At 37.3% G+C, this 27,531-nt stretch overlaps 2 protein-coding genes across 2 annotated transcripts; one reads left to right on the forward strand and one right to left on the reverse strand.

The window, feature by feature from the left end:
• Positions 1-1,301: 1,301 nt before the first annotated feature.
• LOC135102439 (protein disulfide-isomerase A5-like) lies at positions 1,302-15,619 on the reverse strand. The gene is made up of 12 exons (XM_064007727.1): positions 15,483-15,619; positions 11,668-11,739; positions 10,520-10,665; positions 9,981-10,185; positions 9,584-9,801; positions 9,151-9,319; positions 7,657-7,761; positions 6,980-7,150; positions 5,128-5,260; positions 4,626-4,825; positions 3,976-4,162; positions 1,302-2,881 (listed from the first exon to the last, which is right to left on the reverse strand). The coding sequence occupies exons 1-12, from the start codon at positions 15,510-15,512 to the stop codon at positions 2,619-2,621; spliced, it is 1,899 nt and encodes a 632-aa protein (XP_063863797.1). The 5' UTR covers positions 15,513-15,619; the 3' UTR covers positions 1,302-2,618.
• A 648-nt stretch (positions 15,620-16,267) lies between these two features.
• On the forward strand, positions 16,268-26,300 carry LOC135102440 (zinc transporter ZIP9-like). The gene is made up of 7 exons (XM_064007728.1): positions 16,268-16,537; positions 19,281-19,404; positions 19,877-20,017; positions 20,570-20,644; positions 20,831-20,916; positions 21,341-21,475; positions 23,120-26,300. Exons 1-7 carry the CDS (start codon positions 16,442-16,444, stop codon positions 23,336-23,338), a joined length of 876 nt encoding a protein of 291 aa, XP_063863798.1. The 5' UTR covers positions 16,268-16,441; the 3' UTR covers positions 23,339-26,300.
• Positions 26,301-27,531: the final 1,231 nt, after the last annotated feature.

Genomic DNA, 27,531 nt, shown 5'->3' on the forward strand with positions numbered 1-27,531 from the left:
TCCATTGAGCCCCATCAACAAAATTTCTAGGGATTGGGGTTGACAAGTACATGAACTAGAAACAACACATCAGTAACACTGATACTAGTTTATCAAAAATTGTGGCACTCTGTCATGTTCATCATGTTCATTGAGACAATCCTGACCCTGCACTGCACTCCTAGTTACTCCAGAATTATGTAATGTAATTCTATACAGGAATGTACTGCACCTGGTCATCTTTTCTAAATTGTATTGTGAAGGCACAAAAAGAAATTCTTTGAATAACATGGGAAAGGAAATTTAACTACCAAAGAGACATTTACATTTTTTAAGTCTATTAAAGTTCAGTATATATGTATTTCATAATATTTAATATATCTAGAAACCAGACAGTCTTTCCACTATCTTCACAATACAAGACCATGGTTGCAATACTAAAAGGAATCAGGTTAACCTTTAATGTCCTCATTTAATAAATCTTTGTTTCACAACTCCTTACTGTGTTATGGCCCTCAAGTTTGAAATTAATTACCAGCTTAATAAGAAACAATGTACCACAAGAGTTTCAAGTACGTAAAAAATATCTTTTAAACTTGCAGACTTTGTGAACCTAATTTTACTTTGTTTTTAATAATTCATATAATTCTGTAATGGTCAGTTATAATCTGTATTTCACAGTATTAGTTCTGATGTGTATTTTTTTCTTCAAAAGATAATTTTATAGCTTATATACATATGAGTATATCTTCAATAGCTTATATATCCCTTTTCTGGTTCGCCTTTTGCAATACTTACGGCAATAAACATATAAACTGTACAGAAAACCCATAAACAGTAACACACACAAACAATATCATAAATACATAAGTAAAAAGAAAGACTAGGTTCCCATCCATTCCCATCTCTTCAATTTACTGAAAACATCTGCTTTATCACTCCTCTAGAAAAGCTCTAGATACTGCTTATGTCAGTCATTATTTTGACCCTAAGAACTGCACATCTCTCACTCTCATGCTTCTGCTCCATTCAGTCTGCTACTAACTCATTGCTATTTAGACCTGCTTCATCCTTTTCACTGATCACTTATGAAACACTCTGCTTTCCTCTTGTTTTTAATTTTCTACAAATCTGACTTCATTTTAAGTACACTATAAAAACATCCCCAGAAATTAAAGTAACCTGCTTTATCATGACTTACTTTTCCTTCTTCATGGATGCTGTATTTATTTATTTATTTATTGTACTTGTTTTATGTCCACAGGTTAGTCTCATTTTGTTTAAAAAGAAAAATCCCCAAGGTGCAAATTAAAGTTCCAACCTAGTCTTAATGGAAGCTATTATTGTAAAGTTCATGTCAAAAGATTTGTGCTGCAGATGTTCTACTTTATACATATCACGTTTCTACTTAATAAATACTAAAGTTAATGGCGTCTATCATTATATCTATATTAATGCCTTAAGCACTCTCCGTACCTCAGCTCAGCCTCGTGAGAGCTAAACATTTAATATCATACAGCACTTTCAATCCAGTTAAGAATTAAACAAATAAGTTAATTAATATAAATGAGCACTGAATATTAATGATTGCAACCTTAATAGTAATGACACACAAACTTGGCAGCACTGTTAAAGCTGTATTGTGTCACTGATGAAATAGATGACACGATACAAAGATTACAACGTCTTTTGTGCTGAATTTGTAAACACTATACACTTGAGAGAGATGACAATTCTCATTAAGATCCTGTACATTTCATACAAGCACTTGTAAAAAAGAAATAAATAAATAAAATAAAAGAATAAAATATATATATATATATATATATATATATATATATATATATATATATATATATATATATATATATATATATATATATATGTATATTGCACCACCTTTAAATCACGGCCAAAATACCAGATGGTCATGCATGGAGGAATAAGATGTATAATCTCCTACTTCTGCATCAATTTAAAAAAAATGTGCCAAAACCCTCACCAACAACTAACTCCTTCAAGGGCTAGCGCTCCTCTTACAATGACGAATTAATGCCAATAAGATCTCCAAAAAAACAGAAACATGTTGCTCTACACTTGATGTTGTGCATATTGTTCTATATCTCCTAAAATGTACAAAATGGAATGTTTGTTGAACCTGCAACATAGAAATAGCATTATACCATTTATATATGCAGTAAACTGCATTAATACATCATCACATGGTATCTGTCTTATTAATAATTCTTATTTTGTACTAAACTTGTTCTGGAACAATGACCGCTGGCTTCAACACGGACTACAATTCAACATTGCCACATTGGGGCTCTTGACAACATGAGAAAATGTTAGATTATCAAATTTATACAACCAATTTTCTATCTGGTTGAGTCAGACTCACTGAGTACAATACTGATAATTCAATACTTCAATAAATCTAGTCACACACATTTAATCAATGAAGTTCATATCTTAAGGTCCTTAATAAAAATTACAGCCTGAGAGTGGCAAAGATGACTGAGCCCAGAGGCAGCTCTCTCCAACCACCACCATCCACTCTCCCAGCACTAGCAACTCAACTACAAAAGCTAAACAACAACTGCCTCAGCATTCATAACACCATAACCATGAGCTCCCACCTATAGCTCATCTTTTCCATTTAAGGGTGGATTTCTCATAAATCCCACAATATCAGCAGACTTGCGGCTACGGTTGTACTCAGTGACCAGATGGCCATGTCTAAAGAATTTGAGAGTGGGGAAACCATGTATCTGGAAGCGAGTGGCCAGACTGCGTTCCACAGTGGCATCAACTGTGGCCAGCACCCCCATTTTACCCTCAGCTGCAAGCTCTACAGCTGCCTGGCCAAAGTCGTCCTTCATGGCTTTACAATGACCACACCCTGGAAAAAAATAATAATAAAATAACAGAATATATAAATAAACAAAACAAATAAATGAACAAATTAATCCAAATATCAACATTAAAATCCTTACAAACTTTTATCATTTCAACATTGCTGCTTTATAAACAAATTTATTTTTAATCCTAATCAAGATGCATGTAAATTTTACCATTTTCATATACAATAATGTCATACAGTTACACGAGTACCTGCTCATTAAAGACAAAGGACATAAGAACACCTAGAAATAAAGGAAGCTGCAAGAAGCCATTAGTTCTACACATGGCAATTCCTATAAAGAAAACTCCTAATCCTGTCAGTGATTGCACAGGTTTTGACCACCAGTGTTAACTGACACAAAGGAAATATAATGAACAACAACAATGTCAAATACTACAGAAAATTTAATTACTTTTAAAAATTGCAATATATTGTTATTAATAAAATGCTAAGAGACATATCCTAATAAGGAGTCAGTTCTTTGTTGTCAAATAAGCTTCAGCCAGACAACAATTTCCTCATTCTTTCAATATCAAAGTAAAAGTAATGGTGGAAACAAATGCTATAGCTGCACATGGCTACAACACTCATCTCTGTCCCACTGACAAGTGAGCCTGTAGTGAGTGATATCCCTTAACCCAGGACATGCGGGCAGCTTGACTTCCAACTTTCTACAACATTTCTTCTCCTGGTAACCATTTATTGATCAACCTAAAAGAACAATAACCAGCTGGATGAGCTGAGCACTGACTGCCAAAGGATTCATAGCTGGGTGTACCTGCCACTGCACTATGGAGGTGTTGATATCCATGCAGTGTTATTATTTCAAGATACTCATTAAGTGGCTCATTTGATTCTTAATATTTACTGAGAAAAAAATATTAACATCATAATGAAGGACTATATTTAAATCTCCTAATCTTAATTTCTTTTAAAAATATTCATCCAAATTAAATTACCTAAATCATTAAAATTACCACCATGGCACAATATTCTAGTACATGTCCACTAATGATTTTACCTGTATTCTACAGAAGAATAAATCTTTAAAAGATGAGAATAATAATGAGAACTTGTGGTAGCTGACTTACAGGGTGCATAGAACATAACTAGTGTTTCCTTGTTACTGATGAATGTGTCGAAGGTGGCTTCTGTCAGGTGGTGGATGAGTTCACCACCCTGCACTGATGCCCACTCCTCCTGTGGTGAGGGTGGTGGAGGAGGAGACCCACTTAAGGGATTCTCTGGATCTTCCATAAACTTAACGAAGTCTATCTCCTGCAGTGAAAGAAAATTAATAATTGAATGGCTTTCTCAGCATTACATGAGAACAAATTTTATTAACTAAAGAGACAGCATCTTAATTTCCTGCAAAGGGTACATGAACTGGAAATGCAGTACTACTGACAGATGGTTCAACATGTATGGTCAAAAATTAAATATGGGGAAAGTGTATCAATAATATGTCTAGTACTGCTGGTTTGGCCAAATGATGAGGAAGGAAGAAGGTGGCTGGGTAATGTGTGCTAAATATTCTCATATAAAAGGCATCACATCAACACATAAAGAAAAGAAGGCACGGGATGAGTGGAATGAGGACACGAGATGAGGACTTGTTAAGTATATTTTACATAAAAATTGATCTTGTCATACTGATCCACATAAACATTAAATCTACCTTTCAACATTAACAGTGTAGGAAGGCCAAAATACATGACATTATAATAACATCAATGCTTACCGTTCGACCTCCGTTGTAGGGCTTTGTGTTTTTATAGTAGTTAAAGTATTTGAAGGTTGGGTAACCACTGACATCATTGGTGCTGCACAGGGTCTGGAAAGTGGTGCAGTCTACTGCTGCAAACTCAACCTTGGGATCATCTGAGAACCTGTCTGCTGCATTCATAAATTCAGGCTTGGCCTTCTTACAGTGACCACACCCTGTGTATGCCAAAAAGGGGAAGTTATTGGGTTATTAAATAGGCAAGATCAAGTCATTCACAATAAGAATATTGTTCTCTAAATACAGCCTGACAAAGGTAAAACTCAACTTCAAATCCCATAGGAATATTGGCATGCCAAATTATTCAACTAAATTTATAGGTTGGTTGATGGTTGACATGCAGTTTACCCAAAACAAACAGCAAAGTTAACCTGTGAACAATAATGGCAAATGAGTCTTGTTTGCTCTAGCACATCTGTTTATGTTAACCTTAGAATATACTGATTCATTGAAAACATACATGGGGCATAAAACATGACCAGGACATGTTTTTTCTTCTTGAGGAAGGACTTATAGTTTTCATCAGTCAGATGAACCACAGATGACTCAACCTCTGACCATGGCTTCTCTGGTGGTGGTGGTGGAGGGGGCTCCTGAATGAAAAATGAAATTAAAATGTTAAGAATTCCTCAGTAAATCTACTACATCCTTAGGCAAAGTAGAGATCAAGGATTTACTGAATATGTGGTCTGTTCTAGCTTTCCAGGGATCCTCAGCAAGATATTTTGTGGTCCAATGTATTCTGATTTGTAATTTTCTAGGGAAATTCAACTCATAAAGGCAAAGCAACTACGTTAGTAATAATTTTCTATAGCATTTTAGTCAATGGAATTGGACAAAAATGTAAAAATGTAACATGAGTTTGTGAAGAAATCAATTGCTTTCAAATTACATTGTAGAAAAATCATGGTAAATGATTATGAAGTCCTCACAAGTAGTCACATTTACATATTCAGGAACTGCTTGACACAAACAAGGTTCCAAGCTGTTGCATGTATCACTTGTACTAAAACCTGGCTCTGACTAAGTATATAATGAGGCAGACAGGTGTAATGGTAATATAAGCACTTCCTCCTTAACCCCTAATTTGCTGGTGTTCTGGCCTTGGCAGATGTAGCTTGAATTGGACATGAGGAGCTCTGGAACATCTTTTCCAGAGTCACACATAATATATCATCCAAGTCTCAAGGTCTTGTCAGCCACAGTTATGCCCAAACACACACTTTTTTTTTTTCCTACATCAGGACCAAGGACAGCCAGTTTTTTTACTTTGATTCCTAATAAGAGACTACTTAGTGAGTGTTATTGAGTGAAAGCTTGATTTTACTGTATTCAGTATTGGAAGTGATGCTAGTGAAGACAGTGATACCAGCTGTTTGGACTACTGATGCCTCATAATAAAACATGATCCACTAATCCCAAAATAGTGCTACTTTCCTCTAGTCAGTCTAGTACTATTACTGAACATTTTCATTGTGCCAGTTGTGTCATTAACATTGAGGAATATGAAGGTAAACATTCCTGAATTTTACACTCATCAAATAGTGATTGTGATTTGATAAAGATGCTTTACAGAAAGGTTTATCATAAATGTGTTAGTGAGCAAAAGAATGTACTTTATCAGATGGAAGAGATAGAAAGAATGTATGGAGGGAATGAAAGGAGGAAAGGTGAGGAGAAGAATAAGGGTGATAAGAAATTTGAGATTGGGAAACAAGTGCAAACAGATCTGGATAGAAAGTCGTCAGGAAACTAACCAAGCTAACCAACCTACGTACTCTCATGCAGAAAAATATACCTCTTGTTCACCTTGCCGCAGACACATCTCTCAAACTAAAGATTTAAGTTTCTGCATTTTGAAGACAAAGGATTAATGAGTTCCTTCCAGTCTCACAATTACTGAGCTCCCCTTGAGGAAATGCCATCACAACGCTATTTTCTTCATTGTTAACCTTGCCAGGACCTATGATGATGTAAGGAGAAATTAATGTGAGCGATGAAATGAGAAGGTAGCAGCAAGGGGGAAACAGGCAGGAGAGCATAAGAGAGACATCTCTTCCCACTATGCCTGAGAGTTACTATCAATGGTTCAACAACTGAGTACAGGATCTTCAGGGCATGTAAATTGCCATGTGTGACAATTTACTACTTTTGATACTTCTGTATATACTTCCCTGTGAATAACTTTCCTGCAGTCACAACTGTCTACTGCCTATTCTTCCAAACATCACAATCAGGATGTCAGTGATAAACCTGCTACCACAACATGTTAATGATGTAGCTGAATGATGTAATTAGTGTCATAACCTCACCTTGGGATCTGCCATGAACTCCAGAATTTTGTCTTTCTCCCGTGCTGAGGACACATCAAAGGCAAATTCCCCATTCCTGAAATATTTGATGGTTGGATAGCCCTTGATGCTAAATTCAGTTCCCAGTTTTGTCTCCTTGGTGGTATCCACTGCTGCTAGCTTACCCATAATCTGTGAAAAGAGAACAAGAATAAGTTTACGAGAGGTTTAAGTGTGAGCAGTGCATACACTTATCTAATATTATGCCTGACAGGATATCATAATATTTTTTTATTACAACGGTCTTCCATTTATTTATGTACATTTATCTGTAAAGTGTATGGTCAGGCTCTCTCTTCTGCCACAGGGATCAACATATAAATATAAATAAATATAAATCACCATCTAAAAATACAGCAAACAAATTGAGGTAGGTGCCATCAAGAGAGAGAGAGAGAGAGAGAGAGAGAGAGAGAGAGAGAGAGAGAGAGAGAGAGAGAGAGAGAGAGAGAGAGAGAGAGAGAGAGAGAGAGAGAGAGAGAGAGAGAGAGAGAGAATCTGGTTTCCAATGAGAGCATAATGAAGGAATAAAGAATGTTGTTACTCCTCGGCTAAAATTTCCAACTCAAAGTGTACTCCTCTTGAAAATTATGTTACAAATTGAAGGACAATGGAAAAGATGACTGACAAGAACTTACTCCTCTCTCCTTGAGTAGTGTGGCGGCTGATGTGTACTCTGGCTTCATACGCTTGCAATGGCCACACCAGGGAGCATAGAACATCACTAACACTGACGCCTCTCCCTGTCAATGCACAACATGTTTCACAGTTGCAATAATAACTGGTTCTTCGCTTCATTAAATATTAAAGAATTACTTTCTATGTAAAACATCCACTCAATGTCGGAAAAGAAGTAGAAATATATAGTTACTTTGCTGGAATACAAAATTCAGGTTTGTTAGTTAATATTAATAGCTTCTTGCAAAATCAATACTACAAGTAAAAAATAAATATATAAATAACACTATTTCATATGACACACTGCTGGAATATGAAATTCAGTGTTATGGTTCCTTGCAAAATTTACATTGAAAAAAAAGAAAAAGGAAACAACATACAAAAGGTCCAAATAAATAAATAATAAACAAATAAATAAAGAAATTAATAAACAAGAAATTAACAATACCAACAAATAACAGAAAATGTAATAGCGTTTGACAAAATACAATCTGCTTTCTTGTTACATAAAATAAGACACTCATGAGGAGGAGTTCCTAGACTTCTGCCTGTGTTATCTCTTATGGCAAAAAGGGAACATTAAACACATGGTCTACATCACTGTCTCCTTGGAACACTAAAACACAGATCACAGGAATGTCATCAGCAATAGTCAACATATGAATATATTTCTGAGTAGGTATGTATGGTTCATATATATATATATATATATATATATATATATATATATATATATATATATATATATATATATATATATATATATATATATATATATATATATATATATATATATATATATATATATATATATATATATATATATATATATATATATATATATATATATATATATATATATATATATATATATATATATATATATATATATATATATATATATATATATATATATATATATATATATATATATATATATATATATATCCTTCATGGACACTGGAGATGGTCTTTAAGAAATTATATACAAGGCATGGCAAAACTCAAGCTGCCATCATCTGGTTTACTCTTCACATGAATTACCATCCCCCTGCAAAGACTGGTCATGGCAGGATACCCCAAAATACTCTGTACAACATATGCAGAGGAATTCTTTCATTCAAGCAACACAGTTCATTTTACCCTTTCCTCTCTTATATCCATATGAGAGACATTTTTCTGTTAGTACAAACCTTTCAATCTTCTTGACAACTTTCTGAATAAGGGCAGCTCCACAGTCCTAAGTCCTGACTTGGCAATTATCCTCTATTTGCCATTCATTTAACATTAATTTGCATTTTTAATTCACTTTCCAGCTTCTACAAATTTGTAAATAATGCCTAGTGAGTAGAAAAGAACAACATACAATAAAGCATGAAAAATGCAAATAAACATCACAATTCTATGTTAACCATATATATTTGGGAGATAGAAAAGTCAAAAAAGGGAAATACCTTTACAAATTCATGGAAGGTGGCATCTGTAAGGTGAATGACATCACTTGGGGTGTCTGACCACACTTCTTCCTTGGGCTTCTCTGGGGCTTTGCCAGGGTTCTTCATGAAAGCTACAATGCCAGCCTTGTTATTTTCCCCCTCATAGGTATATTTGGGTGCTCCGTCTCTTAGAGGAATGAGAGTTAAGGTGGGCATTTTAGTTTCTCGCCATATTTACTTTTAAATGTTGTGTACAGTATAACTAATTACAGTGTCTATGATTTTACTTGACTCAAAATTACTACTTAGAAGCAGAGAAGACCATGAAATGCATGCATAAAATTTGCATATACCCAATATGACATTAGAGAAATTTCCCTGCTGGAGACAGAAAATTTAAGGACCATCAGAAACACATGAGATTTGTGATACAAAAAAAATATATACTTACTCAAAGTACATTAGTGTTGGAAAGCCAGTAATGTTGTATTTTATCCTGGCAGCTGAGTTCTCTGGTTTGTTGACATCCATTGCCACCAAAGTGTGCGTATCCTTGAGTTCCGTGGCAGCCATCGAGTAGTCTGGCTTCAGACGCTTACAAAACCCACACCATGGGGCATAAAACATCATCATAAATGATCGCTCTTTTTTCAAGAGTTTTGTGAGAGCCTGAAAGAGATAGAATAAAAAGAAAATTACTCAGTATACTTAGTGTTAATGAAATTAGTATATAGTAACTCTTCCTGACAGCAAATTTTTTTTTTTTTTTTTCCAATTTTTAATGCTCATTGGAGGTCCCCAACAAAGTTCATATTTCCCATGCCTCAAACAGTGAAGATAATACTCACATTAACATCATTGATGTGCACCACATCCACCCCTTGCTCATCTTCATCCCAAGGGATATCCCCTGATGGATCCCGCAGGAAGGTGGACATTGACTGGATGGTTTCACGACGGTCATAGTCCTTGTGAAAGTCTCCATCCTTGTAGTGCTTCAAAACATATGAAACTGGCTCCACTTTGTTCTTTTTGCACAACTTTTTCCCCTCCCTGTGAATTATGGCACTGGGATGAGTACTGCCACCCACCTTTACACCACACATTACTTAAAACTGCATGGTATACAACCTTATGAAATCATTGAATTCATACACAATGTATCTACATACATCAACCTAACTGCATCCTTTTTTTTTTTTACTAATATATTTTAAACTTTCAAAGAAATTGACAAGATAGTGTCAAACATCACAACAATTGGAAGAAGGGGAAAATTCTAGCACAAAAGATGGCAATAATTATAAAACAGCATAATAATCATAAAAACTATAACAGATGATCACATGCTTCATGGGATGAGTGAAAGGAATGTAGCCACACTTACCCACTACAGTCAATGTGAACCAAAGTGGCAGTTCCTCGCAGTTCTCGGGACACCTCAGTAAACACCAGGTTGATTTCCTGCTTGACTTTACCTCTAGTATATAACACTAAAATGTTTGTGCGAGTTCTTAAAAGTTTTTTCCATTCCTGCATAAATGAGAGAGAGAGAGAGAGAGAGAGAGAGAGAGAGAGAGAGAGAGAGAGAGAGAGAGAGAGAGAGAGAGAGAGAGAGAGAGAATTTTAGTATAAATGTATGTAGATATTAGCATGAAACTTTTTAATTGTTCCATAAATCTAGAAGTACAGTTATCACTTCTTTTGTGTTCAAATTACTGGTCATTGCATCTTCAGAATGTGATCTTTGTTTAGCAGAACATGCAATAAAAGCTATATGTTAAGTTCCCATGTAGGAGCTTAGAGGATTATTCATGTTGTTATCCTTTCTAATCTTCCATTGAATTCATAGTAACAGCAAAAAACAAAAGTAACACATACAACATGTTCAGGAAGTAATATGCTTGGAGAAAATGACCAAGGCCTCCCATTTCAAAAGTAGATATGGACAGATAAACTCCACTCAGGTCTTGGTGATCATCTTGGCATCATCAATAAAGGTGCCATACTCAAGCTTCCGTGATTGTCCCTGGTGTCCTTAGTGAAACCCCCTCATGGCTAATCTATCCCCCAATCTGTCAGTGTTTCCAAGATGTTCAAAATCAGGACAGTGTGTGTGTGTGTGTGTGTGTGTGTGTGTGTGTGTGTGTGTGTGTGTGTGTGTGTGTGTGTGTGTGTGTGTGTGTGTGTGTGTGTGTGTGTGTGTGTGTGTGTGTGTGTGTTTTCATATTTCTAGTTAGTATTTTGGTCCTAATACCAACACTGAACAGAATTTTGAAAGTTAAAACAATCAGCTGGCTGGAATTATAGTAGAAAGAAACAAATACTATGTTTAAAAAGGCACAGCAATTGAAATACTGATTAAGTTTGTGACATTTATAATAACTGGCTTTCATGTAGCTTATCTTATTGCAGTTCATATATCTTTTTGTTGATATTACATATATGGTGCAAGAATTTTTCAGATGCACATCAATCTTGAAGAGAACAGACTCATAGCAAAACTATTATTCTACATTATAAATACAACCTTACCTTTGGATCTGAGACACTCTCCACATAGCTCTGTGACTTGGCAGCTAGGCTCACCACCACTGCCCCACACAGCTGAAAACAAAAAGCATACATTAACAGGCTGAGCACATGCTGCCTTGCACTTAAGATACGTGATTCAGTTGTTCCACACTGAATCCAAATATTCATTCCCATCCTCAACGTCTGCATTTACTTATCCCATGATCTGCAATATACTGTTTGTACATTCAAGAGTAGCATAACCATATAAAAAAACATACAAAATATAAATGAATTCATCAATTAATTGAAAAAAATATATATATATTTACATAACAAGCCAACAGTCACACACAGGGTAGCCCAGATGAAGCACCACACACTCATGCACACATCATTCGAATTCTTAGCCCTGTTGATTCCTGTTAGAAATAAATAAATAAAACAAATAAATGGATAAATAATCATGCCTATGTCTGACTGATTCGTAACACTTCCATTACAGATGATTCTGACACATTACATATATGTCAAGGGAACACATGCCTAAATAACACCACCTTCCTTGGAAGAAATAATCTGCTCAGAACAATATGTGCTGGTACTGCACATACTTTAATTCCATGTCTTAAAATACTGCGTGATCTCTCATAAAACCTGCTCATTTGTAAAACTTGTCTCCAAACCTCAGCACAGCGGCTGTGTGTACAATAATGCTTAAGCTGTTCAGTTGGACTTTTATCTTCAGCCAGTGTTGAGGTCTTCAGCAACCTCCACCTCCTCCTTTCAGCTACTCCCATTAAGGGCTGCCATAGCAGATCATTATTCTCCAATATGCTGGGTCTTCTGTGCTTCCTCTGTCACACCCACCAATTGCATATCTTCTTTCACTGCATCCATAAATCTCCTCTTTGGTCTTCCTCTCTCCATCCTGCCAGGTAGTCCATTTCCAGCATCCTACTTCCCGCATATGCCTTATCCCTTCCTCTGACATCCCCAAATCATCTCAATCTCACCTCTCTTAATTTGTCCCCAAACTGACATATGCATGTTGTCCTTCTGATGTGTTTGTTCTTTGTTTTGTTTTGTCTTGTCACTCCAAGGGCACACTGCAGCATCTTCAATTCTGCTACTTCCTGCTCAGCCTCTTGTTTTTTTTTGTTATTGGTAGAGTTTCCATACCATACAGCATGGCTAGCCTCAGTACCATTTTGTACACTTTAACCTAATCTAACCAAACATAGAAATTCTAAGCAGCTATGTATTATGTATTAGGTATCTTCTTAACTGCCACATATACTGTCCCAACTGCCATGTATGAGTGATCTTCAATGATGCTGGGGGTCAATGTTGAAAACACATTTTCAGATTAGACTGCATACAAAAAGACCTTCTTCCAGGGCCAGTTCTGTTTCACTGCCAAGGAATAACATGCCATCAAATCACTCTCACTTTTCATCGCCTTAATCTATGTCCGGTTCTGGAACGAGGCTCCGCACAGAGTACAGGCCCCCTGCAACAACCTAGACTTCCGCCAAACTCTTTGAGCGTACCCAGACAAAATCACAGATGCTGCCATCACTGCCTTTGCACACCATCTCTAGTATTTGGTGGAGCACCTGGTTGGACTGGCGTTCTTCAATGAGGATGCTGTTGTGGTGACGAAGTGCAAGATGGTGACCAATCTTGAGCAGAAGCCAGGGTGCTCCCATCACTTGCAAGGAGTCCAAGATCAGAGTCCAGCTGGAGAGTTTGTAACCAAGAGGACACTAAGGATGTTTAGCATCATTACTGAGCAGAGGAAGAAGGCAAAATCTACCTTCTTGAAGGAAGATCCCAAAACATGGGAAGTGAACACAATGTTCCTGAAGATGAAGTCTGTGGATTATTTGAAGGTTCTTTGAAGGATGTAACAGAAAAATATGTTTCCCTTGTCCAGACCTTCAACATATCACTGGCCATGAATGAAGAGCAGAAACGACATCATCTCCACCTCATGGCCAATCACCATCACTGCCTCCCTGCTCCAACCAAGAAGGGACTGAATTGTAGAGGAATAGGTTGAAGTCCCACCTCATTTCATTGTTCAAGTAGACGAAGCATTACTATTGATTCAGTTATTATGTTTTCATAGAGATCAGGAGTTATGCTATGCAAAAAGAGAACAAAAATCAACATTCCTACAGTTTCTCTTCTGTCAGTGAGATGCCTTTTGTAAGACACCTAAAATTAAACAAAATTTCCTGAAAATTAGTCTGTATTACTTATGCACAGTGTAACAAAATCAAACTTGTGGAGCAAATAATTTCTCAACTTTCCTATTTTGAACCACTTTAATGTGTTATGGAGGAAAAGGTAGGGTTGGATCAAAGGAAACTTGGCTGGGAACAATGAAGAGCACCAGGGGAGGAGTGTTGGGAAGACTTGAAGATGGTAGGAGATACAAACTGGTGGAGAGAGTTCACTGAGGGCCTATGCATCCCATGGGCTGCTGCAGGAATTGACTGGTTGCCTGACTGATGTGTTGTGGATTCTTTTAGAACACAAATTTGGAAGTTGTGGAAGATTCTAAAGCAGTGTAAAGGTAATACGGACAAAGATACAGAAATATCTTACATAGGTATTTCACATATGTTCATTCACTTGGAAAGTGCAATGAGTATTTTGCAATATTCATTGAGATTATGAATTAATGAGTTGTCATATTTTATGTTTTTATTCACATTTCCTAAAAATTTAAGTGGATCTTCAAACATACAATTTGATTTAAATATTTTATGTTATGTTCACAAAGATACATTTCATAGTAGTCACTTTAACATCACACTTCTCTTTCCACTGGATCCCCAAGAATGTCATGCAATCATACGGAGAAGTTTCCTTACTCTTGTGAACAATAAATTTCATGACATTCAGAGCGATTCAAGCCAACTACTGTTTGTTGCATCACATGCTCAGACAATATTTTCCCTACTTTGTTGAGTAATTTTAATTTATTCTATGACTGTACACTAATATAGCTGTAAAAAAATGTAAAATTATGGTATGAAAGTGCTGATTTACCTACCACGTAATGTAACCTCACCTGTTCTGGTCACAGCTTAACATGCTAACAAGCCAAACTAAAATCTAATATATAATATTATCCTGGGAGGCTCATCTCCATAGAATCCACCTGTTTTACTTATTTATAAATTGGTCTAGATTTTTTTTTTTCCAACTCCAGCCCAACACATGTGGATATAGTGTAGCAGTCAACGCTATCAATGCTTATCGCCTTGCGGGAATGACTGGGTTATCTGGCCACCGATTTCCGGTGCCCCCCACCCCCTGCACCGCGGTGATGCCGCTGCCAGGGCCACACGCCACCAGTGGCCCTCCATGGAACACAGCCAGGCTAGATCCATTGGTCCTTCAGTCATGCATTCACCGCGCATCCCTAACCCACACCCTCACAGCAAGGCGGCGTGATGAGGCCTCCTTAGCATCAACCAGTGGTGGGTAGCAGTGTAGTATTGCAACAATACTGCTGCTGGACCGGCTTGGGTTACCTGGCTGTGATAAAGTGTATATAAAGGCCGACCCCCAGACAAGCACTACCAAGGTGCTTGTGTGTCATCTACCACACATAAATAAAGGGTGTAGTGACTGCTACCAATAGGCCCTGTGCCCCGCTGGCCTATCTGTCACCCAGGGAGGTACACACACACGTATATACACACACATATAAACAACATCCTGGATTCCTCCTCGTTGACAGTTTACATCGCTTCTATTTGTCTATCTTTGTATCTGCTGGTGAAAATAAGTTAAGAAGGGCAAAGTAAAATACTCACAAGAGCCAAGAGGATGACAGAGCGCCGCATGACCCGCCACTCTCTCTTAATGCGTCCAGCCGCACACTGCCCGCCTGGCCGGAGTTCGGCCTGGCCCGCCTCACTGCTCTCCTCGGATTGAAAAAGGATGCCGGATTTTGTATTATAACTGTATTTACTTCATGCCAATCCACTCATCATGTACATAAACTTGTAAAGATAATTTTGTATATCCTAATTAGGTTTTAGTGTATAAATAAAGGTATCAAGAAAAATTCGAAAACTGGATCCACCAACGCATGGATGGACTGCGACGTGTTAAAAAGATACTGGTAGAAGTGACAGAGGTGTCCCTGAGCACTTGTTTATATTACGTGAGGGTACTGCTGTTGGTGCAAAGGAACGCTGTAAAGAAATTTACAAACAGGAGAGAAGAATCTCCGAGAGGATAGTACAGATACAAAAAGCCTGTTACGTAATTATGAACAAAATCACCAATAGATTGTCCTGCAGTTAGTAATAGATAATAAATAAAAAGTAGCAGCAACAACAACAACAACAGTGGTAGTAGTAGCAGCAACAACAACAACAGCAGTAGTAGCAGCAGTGGTGGTGATCGGTCTTTTTTTTTTTTCAAGGTGCTTGCGTTCATTACCCTCATTACTCCTATTTCTATCTCATCCCTAAATTTTACATTGAAATTATATATCTTTTGCTACTTTTTACTCTGAATATTGTAAGAAGAACAGTAAAAAGTTTGCTCCTTATAATAAATGTGACGTTTGTTCGGCCCTTGAGTGTGTGTGTGTGTGTGTGTATGTGTGTGTGTCAGTCGTGGCCAGTGTAAACAAACCTTTGGTCCATCAGCTGGCGATGACCCGTGACCCGTGAGGCTGCCCCGGCTACTCCCCACTACGCCCTGCTGCTGCTGTATGGCCTCCTGACCTGCCGGGAAACATAATACACAAAGAAAAGACAACATGGAGCCCGTGTTGGTGTTGACCGTGCTGTCTTTGGCTATGCTGCTGGGCTGCTACATCGCCGGCTCCATTCCGCTCGTCATGAACATGTCTGAGGTCTGGGGCTGTTTTGGCTGGCTAACAACACTTCATGTCATACATTCATATATTGCTTTCAGTAGGGATCTAGCATAACGCTGCCACTGCCCGCAACAATCGTTTTCTTGTTCTTTTTCTCTTTTTTTCTCTCTCTCTCCTAACCAGAACCTGTTTGGGAAAGCTAATAACACTTTATATTATCGCTTCGTATGTTATCCACTATGAAGGTGTTGTATATTATTTTTTTTTTTGTTATCAGGTTTTTGTTATGTTCGAAACCAAGCAATAACAGTGGATCTTTTTACAATCTTGTCACTTTTTGTTGTTTTCATATGACTTCCTAGATATAGTATAGATAAATCTTACCAATAGCATCTCCCTATATATTCTATTATCGTCCCTCCTCAGCCCCAACAAACTTGGAGACCTGGTGGGAAAGCAGGGTTTTCAGTTGGGGAACAAAAAATGAGTGAAATTTGGCCTTCAAGAAAAATATACAAGAAAAATTTTTTGGAGGGGAGGGAATTGTTTGGACTGGGTGACCAAATTTGACAAAAATATGGTCTCCCAAACCTAACCTGGTGGGGGGCTATGTCCCCTTCAACTGCCCCTCCTAATCTAACCAAACCTATAGGGGGTGCTGCACCCCCTTCAACCCCCCAACCTAATCTAATGGGGGACTACACCCCCCTTACAGTCACCTTAATCTAATTTATCTTCTTAAATACACTCTCTTGCCACAAACACTTAATTTTTTATTGTGTCCTTTTGCACTTTTTTTTTTTATAATGCCAGAGCTTCTGGTTGAAGTCCAGCACAGCCACCTTCCCACACTTCCCACAATCTTTCCCTCCCAAGACAAGCTTGTGACAAACACACAAGTCAAACAGATCTCTTGTTGTGCTGCACTAACATAGGCAGAAGTGGATTAATCCAACATCGCAATCTGCACACTTGTCCGAGGCCATAACATTAAGTAAGCTGACGTGGTGGCCAGCCAGATGGTGTGATACCACATCACACCTCCAGTGCACAGGTCCACACATTTTGTCTTTTGATTGGCACCTCTAAAGTGGTGTGATACCATGTCATGCCTCCAGTGTGCAGGTCCATACATTTTGTGTTGTGATCAGCAGATGTAATGTCCAACATATGAACACATGCATTACACTGTGCCTTCACAAGAGCTTCATCTGTATAGGTTTTTAAAAGAGCCACTGTGAGCACACTAAAGCTGATCCCCAAATACAACTACCACAAATGTGTTGTACATTAAAACCTCTTCACTACATGTGAATATTTTGCTACTTATTTAGGAGATACTATTGGTTAGATTATCCCCAATATATTCACAGGCATTCAGTATAGTAATAGTCAGCTTTTGTTGTGGACAACTTTTATGTTAACTGTTTGGGACTACCAAAACTCTCTACTGTAGGTGCTTTACCTAGATATTCACCTTCATGATGGATATCAGCCCTTACCAACTGCTGATGCATCCTCCAGCTGGAACGTACATACATTGGGCAGTGAAGATAGCTTGATGTTTGGCTAATTATGCACATAATGAGGAACTGCCAATTATAATGAGGAACTGCCAGTTATGGACACATGAGGGACAAGCAAAGTAAATTAAAGCTGCAAGTATTTGAAAAGACTGTCATCAAATTGAGCTGGCTAGCTTCTTTTGAAAAAAATAAAAATAAAATAAAATAGATAAATAAGTAAATAAGTAATAATAATAATAATAATAATAATAATAATAATAATAATAATAATAATAATAATAAAAGAAGTGAAGAGGACAACACAATATGAATTCCAGACCTAAATGACCCTGACAGAGAATAGATGTGCTCTGACATGGGGAATAGTGTTATATGTGAAGATTATATGCTGACACTACTAATGAACTGATTTTAGTGACTTTCCACAACTGTGTGGCAAGGGATGGAGGACTGTGTGGCAGGGATGTGGGAGGAAAGGAAAGAGAATACGCCTTGCTTGTGACTTCATTCTAGATGCTAAATATTTGCAGTGCAGCAAATTTTAATTATTTCACTGCTTTTCTAAATGTTGGTGGCAAGCTAGCCAAGGTTAGTCAGCTATAAATGTCAGTAACAATCAGCATGGTTGTGTTGCTTGTTTCTCAACCATGATCTAATCCAGCCCAGAACTTTGCCATCACCTCCATGCACCTTAATCTTGTTCAGTAGCCTTGCTATGATCCATTTATATAATATTGATAATTTTTGCTTTCTGTTACTTCATAAACTTTCCTAGTAAAACTCAACAAGTCCATTACTTCCTCTTTATGAAACCATGTTGTCAGTCTTTTAATATTATGCTTCCAGATGGTCCTCACAGTTATAGTAGTCAGTATAATTAGTGATATTTTTGTTTTTAGTGTGGATCATAATCCATGAATTTGCTCGCATCTTGATTTGGTTTCAAATAAACTATTTGGGATATCGCAGTGGGAACTTTGTACTATCTAACATGCCAACCCTATAAATAGATATTGAATGAATAGGTAATGTGAGTGTATGTGGTCAGAAAATGTGCTCTGAGTATAGAATTGGAGTTTCTAAGTTTATAATAAGTACACTGAGACACTGCCAGTTAAACCAACAATTATCTAATTTAGTTGTAAAGAAGTACATAGCAAATTACTCAGATAATTTGCTATCATTATCTGTGGAATCTGTCTTTCAGAATAAGGGTGATAATAACAATTTTGTGTGTGTATTTTGCATTGCAGGATCGCATGGAGGTGGTGACGGTGCTTGGGGCAGGACTGTTGGTGGGCACAGCCCTCACAGTCATCATTCCAGAGGGTGTCAACACACTCTTCAGTATACAGTTGCACCAAAAGAGTCACACAAGTAAGTACAATTTGAATGAATTTATTATTTCTGAATATGATGGCAATGAATTATGAGGCCTGTGATATAACAGGAATTGCTTATAGGGAATTGTATAACTTGTAGCATAGGATTTGTGGTGAGAATTGAGTAGATACATGAATGGTTATAAGGCCAATACTGTGATGCTGCCTTTCTCTTGATATAGCAAGTTCTTATTGATAGACCCTTTACTCATATTAAGCATGGAAAGTGATGTCAAGAGAAGTTTGGTGGCGATGTTACTAATCATGATGAAATTTTGACATTGTTGCTGTGTAGTACATAATTGTTTTTTTTTATTTTTTTATTCATTCTGATGTTCTGAATTAAATGTGATGATGTGAAAACAAAATTGATAAGTTACTCCACAAGATGTTTTATATGTTTGATTCCTTTCACAATATAATTTTTTTTTTACTTTTGATTATGGAGGTCAATTTTGCCCACGTAGCTTCTACGAGTGAGGGCCACAACCATGGAGAGGCAGAGGAGGGTCATGTAGAGCCACACAACCTGGTGGGGCCTCCTCTTGTTCTGGGCTTCCTTCTCATGCTCATCATTGACCAGTTTGCCGGAGGACACAGGAAGCAAGGTACCTCAGAAAGATAGCTTAAGGAAGGCATGAAAGCATCCAACTGTCTGCACAATCTGGGTCACCTTGGGACACAGTCATGTTGCCATAGGCCACCATTCACCAGTTTTTATGGGTACTGATGGAATGAAAAATGAGGGAAGAACAATAGCATCATACTCGTAGTCAGGTTGGCTTGTCAGCAAGCTCATGAATGAAGCTCATGGATGAGGCTATTATTTTCATTGATATCAGCAAAATCATTGTTAGTAAGCTTTGTATCTGAGGTCTGTTATAAAATATTCCAGCTAGGTATTGATATGATGTCCTGAAAATTCCTTTCTACAACCTCATGTCAATTTTAAAGGTGTGCAATTTATTGATGAGATGAAGCACTTTGACAAGCGTGAAGTGAATACAGCACTACAGAAGGTTGTACTGTTATAAAAGGATCACCTGTAAAATGGAAGGATAAAATATTGTTGTTATATATATATAGAGAGAGAGAGAGAGAGATGCATAACATCATAAATAAACATAAAGAAAATATGATTTTAACTCTTATTTTCACAGTAGACCCTGAGAATGGAAGCAATCGTGGCCCACGGTCTTTTACAGCCACGCTAGGATTGGTGGTTCATGCTGCAGGTTTGTATGTGTGTGTGTGTGTGTGTGTGTGTGTGTGTGTGCCTGTGTGTGTGTGTGTTTGTGTGTGTGAGTGTGAGTGTGTTAGTGGGAGAACTAATGTACCTGTATGTAACATTAATTGAACTGAAATTATTAAATATAATTTTCATTGAAAGACAAAGCAAGTTTTACTTTGTTCATCAACAGTGGATGGCGTAGCATTGGGTGCAGCAGCGGCGTCATCACACACAGATGTAGAGATGATTGTCTTCTTTGCAATAATGCTTCACAAGGTTAGTGTTAAAGAGTTCTGAGATTGATGAGGCTGTCTGTCACAACTTCCCTCCCCTCCTGTCATGTTCTAAAGTATCCATCATCAGGGAATAGTATATAGTTGACTTGAATTTTTTCTGCCCACAAATTGTATTTCATGGATGTTATTGAATGCATACTGCAAAGATTTTAGCACTTGCAAAGTCTAAAATAAAAGAATATCCAATGCATGTAAATATTTTGATGATGACATCATTAATTTTTGTCTATACAGTTTATTCTTTTATTCTCTTATGTGCATTTATAAGTTAATTAATGGATAGATGGGTGGGAGGAGGAGGATATCAAGTATAACTGTAAGGCCATTTTTTTTCTATCTTATCATTTTCTTTAGTTTTTTTTATTTGTCTTCTCTTACTTACTGTGCTTCATCTTTGTTGACAGGCCCCCGCTGCTTTTGGCCTTGTGACCTTTCTCTTGCATGAAGGTCTAGACAGAAACAAAATCCGTCGTCATCTATTGATATTTGCTCTTGCTGCTCCAATTGGTGCAGTCATAACATATTGTACAATTGTAAAGGTGAGTGCTATTAACCTGTAGTGTTGTTCTCCATTACCTAACGTCATGATTTTCACCACATCTGACAGCTGTGTTAGAAAAGATTTTTTTCCAGCATAAATTGAATGTTTGATGTAAGAATGATGGCATTTATTATTTATTTATTTTCAAGGGGTTCTGGCCAAAGACAACAGATAAGGCTTAAAGAAAAAGATACACCGAAAGTGCCACTCCCTAAAGAGTATAATCAAAAGGATCATCAAAATTATGCAGAGTAGTGTCCTAAAACTTTACTTTTGAAAGAGTTCAAGTCATAGATAAAAGGAAATACAGTAGGCAGGGAGTTCCAGAGTTTACCACTAAAAGGGATAAAAGACTGCAATCACTGGTTAACTTTTGCACTAGGGAGGTGGACAGAACAAGGGTGAGAGAGAGTAGAAAGTCTCGTGCAGCGAGGCCATGAGATGGGAGAGCCATGCAGTTAGCAAGATCAGAAGAGAAGTTAGCATGAAAGTAGTGAATTAAGATAGCAAGAGATGCAACCTTGCAGGAAATAGAGAGAGATAAAGAAAGTCAATTAGAGAGAAGTTGATAAAATTAAATGCTTTTGATTTCACCCTGTTCAAAAGAGCAGAATGACTGGAACACCCATCATATCTCGTATGTGAGATGTACTCCCTACATGGGCAGATAAGACCCCTATACAGAGTGAGCAGGTGGGGTTGAGAAAAACTGGTGGAGATGACTCAGAATGGCTAGTATCATAGAAGCTATTTAATGAGAGACAAGGTGTGAAATTTCCAATACAGATAATCATTAAAGGACAGACTGAGAATGTTCATTGAAGAGGAGAGGAGACAGATGAGTGTCATTGAGGAAGAGGGGATAGTTATCTGAAAGATTGTGTCAATTTGATAGGTGGAGGTGTTTTTTTTTTTAGGTTTCTGAGTTGTTTAATTCCTGAAAGGTTGGACGTCTAAGAAAAGGTTTGTTAAAATACAAATGTGGTGTCATCAGCCTGGGAATGTTTAGTACCACAAATTTATTTAGATCATTGATGAATAATAGAAAGAGGTTGGATGATAGATCAGTGACTGTTTATCACATGCATGAGTATTGTTTAAAATTCTAACATCAGAACTCAAACTCATCTATGTTACTGTGTAACTGAGAAATTATTTTTAAGAAAGTATTTAAGAAATATTCATGTTGATGGATGGCTCCAGAGGTTAAAATTTTGAAAAATAATGATCACCTGAAGTCTGTTGGTACATGAAGCTAATTAAGCAAATTTTGGGGTTGATAAATCTGTGGTTGCCAGGAATTAATTTATTGTCCATTTGTCTTTTTTGCCTGGCCAGCAGTGCAACTCAATAACAGTCTGGCACATACTTTCTCACTGTTTGGTGTACCATCTACATGTTCAGAGTTTCATCAACTGTTGGCAGTGCCAAATTAAAATACTGGTGGTGCAACCTTATATATTTGAAGGAGTCTAGGATAGGTGCGGGAGTACTGGTGCCATTTTTACTGGACTAGCTTGGTCCCCAATCTGTCAAGTATATTGCAGTCCTGCTGTTATCAAGTTTCCTCTTTCATATGAATATTTCCTAATCTATTAAGAGTTTTGATTAATGTAAGTAACAAGGTTTATAATTTTTTCAGAGTGGCACAGAAACTTTCTCATCATCACACAGCACTGGTTTGGCCATGCTTTTTAGTGCCGGCACCTTCCTCTATGTGTCCACCGTCCATGTCCTACCAGAACTAACCAGTCACAGTCATGAAGGCGTTGGCAACACACACTTTTCACGAAAGCAACTTTCTGCTCTCATCTGTGGCTCTTTATTGCCACTGATGCTCACCTTCGGCCATCATCACTGAGTCCTTGAGGACTGTTGTGCTGCTGAGTGATGACTGTCAGGTTCTTAAGCAGCATTTGATGATGCTGAACTGTTATGTGATAGACTTTATTTCTTCATATCTTCTCTCAGTCCTGAGGAATGTCATTGGGCATTTTGTTTGAATCATATGAAAACTTATATGAAAAGACTGCATTTTTTCACCATATATACTTGAGTACAAGTCCACCTTTGATAGAAAAATACAAAAATTTTGAAGCAGTTATCTACTTTTCCCTCTAATGATAAAATAAAAATAAATAAATAAATAACTATGTGAATTTGATGGTGAAAAGTTTCAGACTAAAGTTCTCAAGATTCTTTCATTATTTTATTTTCCATATACAAAAATTTGGTGAATATGTTGATCATGACCGGGTCTGTTTTTTGGAACAAGTTTGATTTTTCTGCTCGAAATATGATGCTTTTTCAAAAGGAAATTTTTATGAAAACTACCAAAAATAGTTTCTTTTATTTGGTATCACACAGATGAATATAAAGAAAAATCATTTTCAGGGCTTGCACCAATAAAAAACATCACCTTTTAAAAAGCATTAAACATTTAGCAGAAAAATCAAACCTGTTCCCTTTGATAAAGAAACAAAAAATGAAAATGAGGGAGGGTGTGCTGCCAGTCCGACACAACTACACTCTGCCACGCTGCTCCTGGCACATCATGCTGGCTGTCTCACCCTCACTCCTAAGTAATGGCTATTAAAGTCTTATAAAATTTCATATTAATGCTTGACTTAACCAAGACTAACCTAACCTAGCCTAATCTTACCTAACTTAGCTTAGCCTAGCCTCACCTAACCTAGCCTAACCTTACCTAACCTAAGCTAATCTGACCTAATTTCATAAATGCATATTGGATTTACTATGTGAAATACTTCTTCAAATAATAAATGGCAGAGGCTGCACACCATCCTCACACCAAGGCAGATGTAAGACTGGTTGCACCTTTACAGCTATACAGATTCATATTCAGAAGTTGTGTTTAAAGACTGCTGATTGGGTGTGCTCAAACAAGTGAACTAATGCGAATGAGATATGCCAAGTCTGCATGTTGTGACATAACACACACACATGCAAACACCTGCCCTGCCGTCCAGCATTACCAATATACACATGCCTGTGCAGCTGAACTCAGTATCATATCAATTGTAGGACGTGACAGGTGTTGTGTTTTTTTGTAATGGGACAAAACAAAAACAGGGTTTGCACAACATTTTCTTGGTATTTCCATATTTCCATATTTGTTTTCACCTCAAGAAACAGTAGAGAGGTGAAGAATGGTTAGATCCAGACCTGGTCATCATCGACATATTAGCCAAAAAAATGGTCTTTGTCCAAAATAAGTAAAGCAAAAGTTTTACCCATCATACCCAAGTTCAAGTGTGGTATGATGGTTAGTGGTGACTCGGAGAATACTTCATGGCCAGATGAAATCTCATGCTGAGGTGCCAAAAATATGTAAATTGACACTAAGACTGCTGCATTTACTTGTACTTTTATGAATTAAAGCCTGGCATATTGGAGATTTTAGCTAGTTTAAGAACTTTATAGAATAAATATTTGATGGTTGTTGTGTGACTGTCATGATTTTAATGAAGCTTAAAATGTACTCCCAAAACATTTTGTGGATGTATATGAAGCATACAAAAATCTCACCAAAATGTATTGGAAGACAGAGTTATCATTATGCTGTACTTGTTTTTGTTGATGTGCTGTGCTTTCTTTGCACATGTTGGTGTCATTTACCTTGGTGCTCATTTGATGTGTGCCTCAACATGATAACATTAATTACCATAAAATCTTCATTTTTTGTGTTCAGACTGTATATGTCCCAAATTTATCCATTCCTGCAGCTTCCTTGTCACTTTCATAGCTTGATTTTTTTTCCATAAGGTCAACCATAATCTACCTATTCTTCTTTTCCGTATTTACATTGCAATTTAGAACTCACTTTCATATTCACCTTTCTTTTTATCAGAACATTTAAACTTGTTAATTAAGAAATGACATCCTCCTTCCTTCACATGCATGGGGGCTCACAAGGAAGAGAAAGGTTAGTGTTTTTTTACTTTCTTGCTCATTTCTTTACTTATATCATGATTTAGAACTTGTTCAAATAATTGCGAGCATAATAAGATTTTTTTCATCCATAAATTTAGACAGTTGAAAAATGACAGTGCACAAGAGAGAGGTTGAGGTTAGCAGCAAATTCTCAGGAGAGGCATTCCTATCTCTCTCTTTCTTCAAGTAATTTTATTTATGAAAAGAGATTGATTATGAGCAAAAAAAAAGGTTTTCAATCACTGCTTGGTACCACTGTACTTCACCATTGGCCTGAAGAGCTCTTAATTACCATGACTCCTATGTTTATGCACAAAGTGCTTTGTCAAAGGGACTAACTCCTGCATTAGGGAGTTTGACAGAATAGGGATGAGAAATAGTAGTAAGTCTTGTACAGTGAGGCTGTGAGAGGAGGGGAGGCATTAGTTAGCAAGATCAGCAGAGCAGTTAGCCTGAAAGTAGTGATAGAAGATAGCAAGAGATGTGACACTGCAGTGAAGAGAGAAAGGCAAGACAGTCAGTTTAACTTACATTTGTCTTAGAAATTTGCAATTTTTTAGCACATCAATATGTCTTTTGACATAAAGGTCATGTAATGCAGTGTACATGAAGTGTACACTTGGCAGCTGAGGGCAAGAATAGTCTTCACACAAAGATGAGCCCTGAGAATTATTGTTAACATTTGAACTGCACCATTGCATTTTATACACTGCTTGTGTCTGCCCCCTCAGCTTATCTGCCCCTTGTGTACTGAAGATCAATATTGTGTCCAACTAATCTTGTTTTTGAAGGTGGTTCTTGAATTTTCCCCTCTTTGCTGCTGACTCATGTTCAGGTTACTGGCAGAAAGAAGTCCATCTCAGCTAAAAGTTGTTTTCTTTCCCACACTTTTAGTAATTTACTGCAGTCCTGTTTTTAGGTATTTTTGGTAGGAGAGATACTGACATAGAAAAAAATGAGTGTGTTCCTATGACAAAAAAAAATTCAGAAGAATACAACAACTATGGTTATCTACATAGTGAAGTCTGTTGACTACATCAGTTGCGTGGGCTGATAATTTGACAGAGCTTCTTGAGCTTCTTGCATGAAGATGAGAAAGTCAAGATCATTAGCGGCTTTTTTCAGGCCAATGACCCAGCAACCTGTAAGACACCTGCACAGAAGTTCCTTATTGCTAGTTGTTGAAGAAAAGTAAAAAGAGGGCTTGAAACTGTTCATTTTTTTATTCTCTTAAAGATGCTCAAATTATTGTTAGTTGGCAAAACAGAATCAGACAGAGAGTTTATAAGCAAAAGGTATAAAAGAGTGAAGTTAGTGATTAACTCTTACATTTGTAAGATCTACAGAGTAGGTCTGAGAATAAGTTGTGCAGTAAAGCCATGGAAGGTGGCAAGGCATACATTTAGCAAGTTCAGAAGAGTAATAAAGCCCTATTTACACAGTCACAATAATCATGACAACACTACTGGAAGAAAAATTTTTGGCCTTTTGTGGCATTTTATCACGAGTTGTGTCAGTCACTACAGTGAAACAATAACACTACAAGGGCACTGCGCATGTATCATGATAGCTGTACAATTGTAGTGATGTCACAGCAGCTCAATGACATCACGATTGGCTGAATTTTGAGTTTTAATGGTCATTTTCCAACCACAACAACAGCACAATAATGACAGTGTCGACAAGAGTCACAATAGTGACGCGATGTCATCACAAGCACTGGCCACAGACCTTCCTGAGTGACTGCAGGAGATGTAAGAAGAGGCAGCAACCAAAATCTGCATCTCTTCCTCTAACTGCAAAATTGTGTTCCTGTGCTTTTCATCTCTGACCTGCTCTATATCACCTTCCACTGGTCTAGCATGTCGGTTGCTTTTGGAGTGTGATGTCATTGCTTGCTGCTGGTTGTTGTCTGTGTGGTGCACGTCTGGCTTTCGTGCCCCTTCATCCGCACGTATGTCTTTGGACATCTTGAGAGGCATGAGTTGGCTTGCAGTTAGTGGTGACAGCTTGTGTGAATGGCAGTGTGTGTGTGTGTGTGTGTGTGTGTGTGTGTGTGTGTGTTTGTGATGATTTGTCAGGCAGTTTGTATGTGTTCTC

Source organism: Scylla paramamosain, chromosome 7 (assembly GCF_035594125.1).
Source record: "Scylla paramamosain isolate STU-SP2022 chromosome 7, ASM3559412v1, whole genome shotgun sequence".
NCBI classification, from domain to species: domain Eukaryota; kingdom Metazoa; phylum Arthropoda; class Malacostraca; order Decapoda; family Portunidae; genus Scylla; species Scylla paramamosain.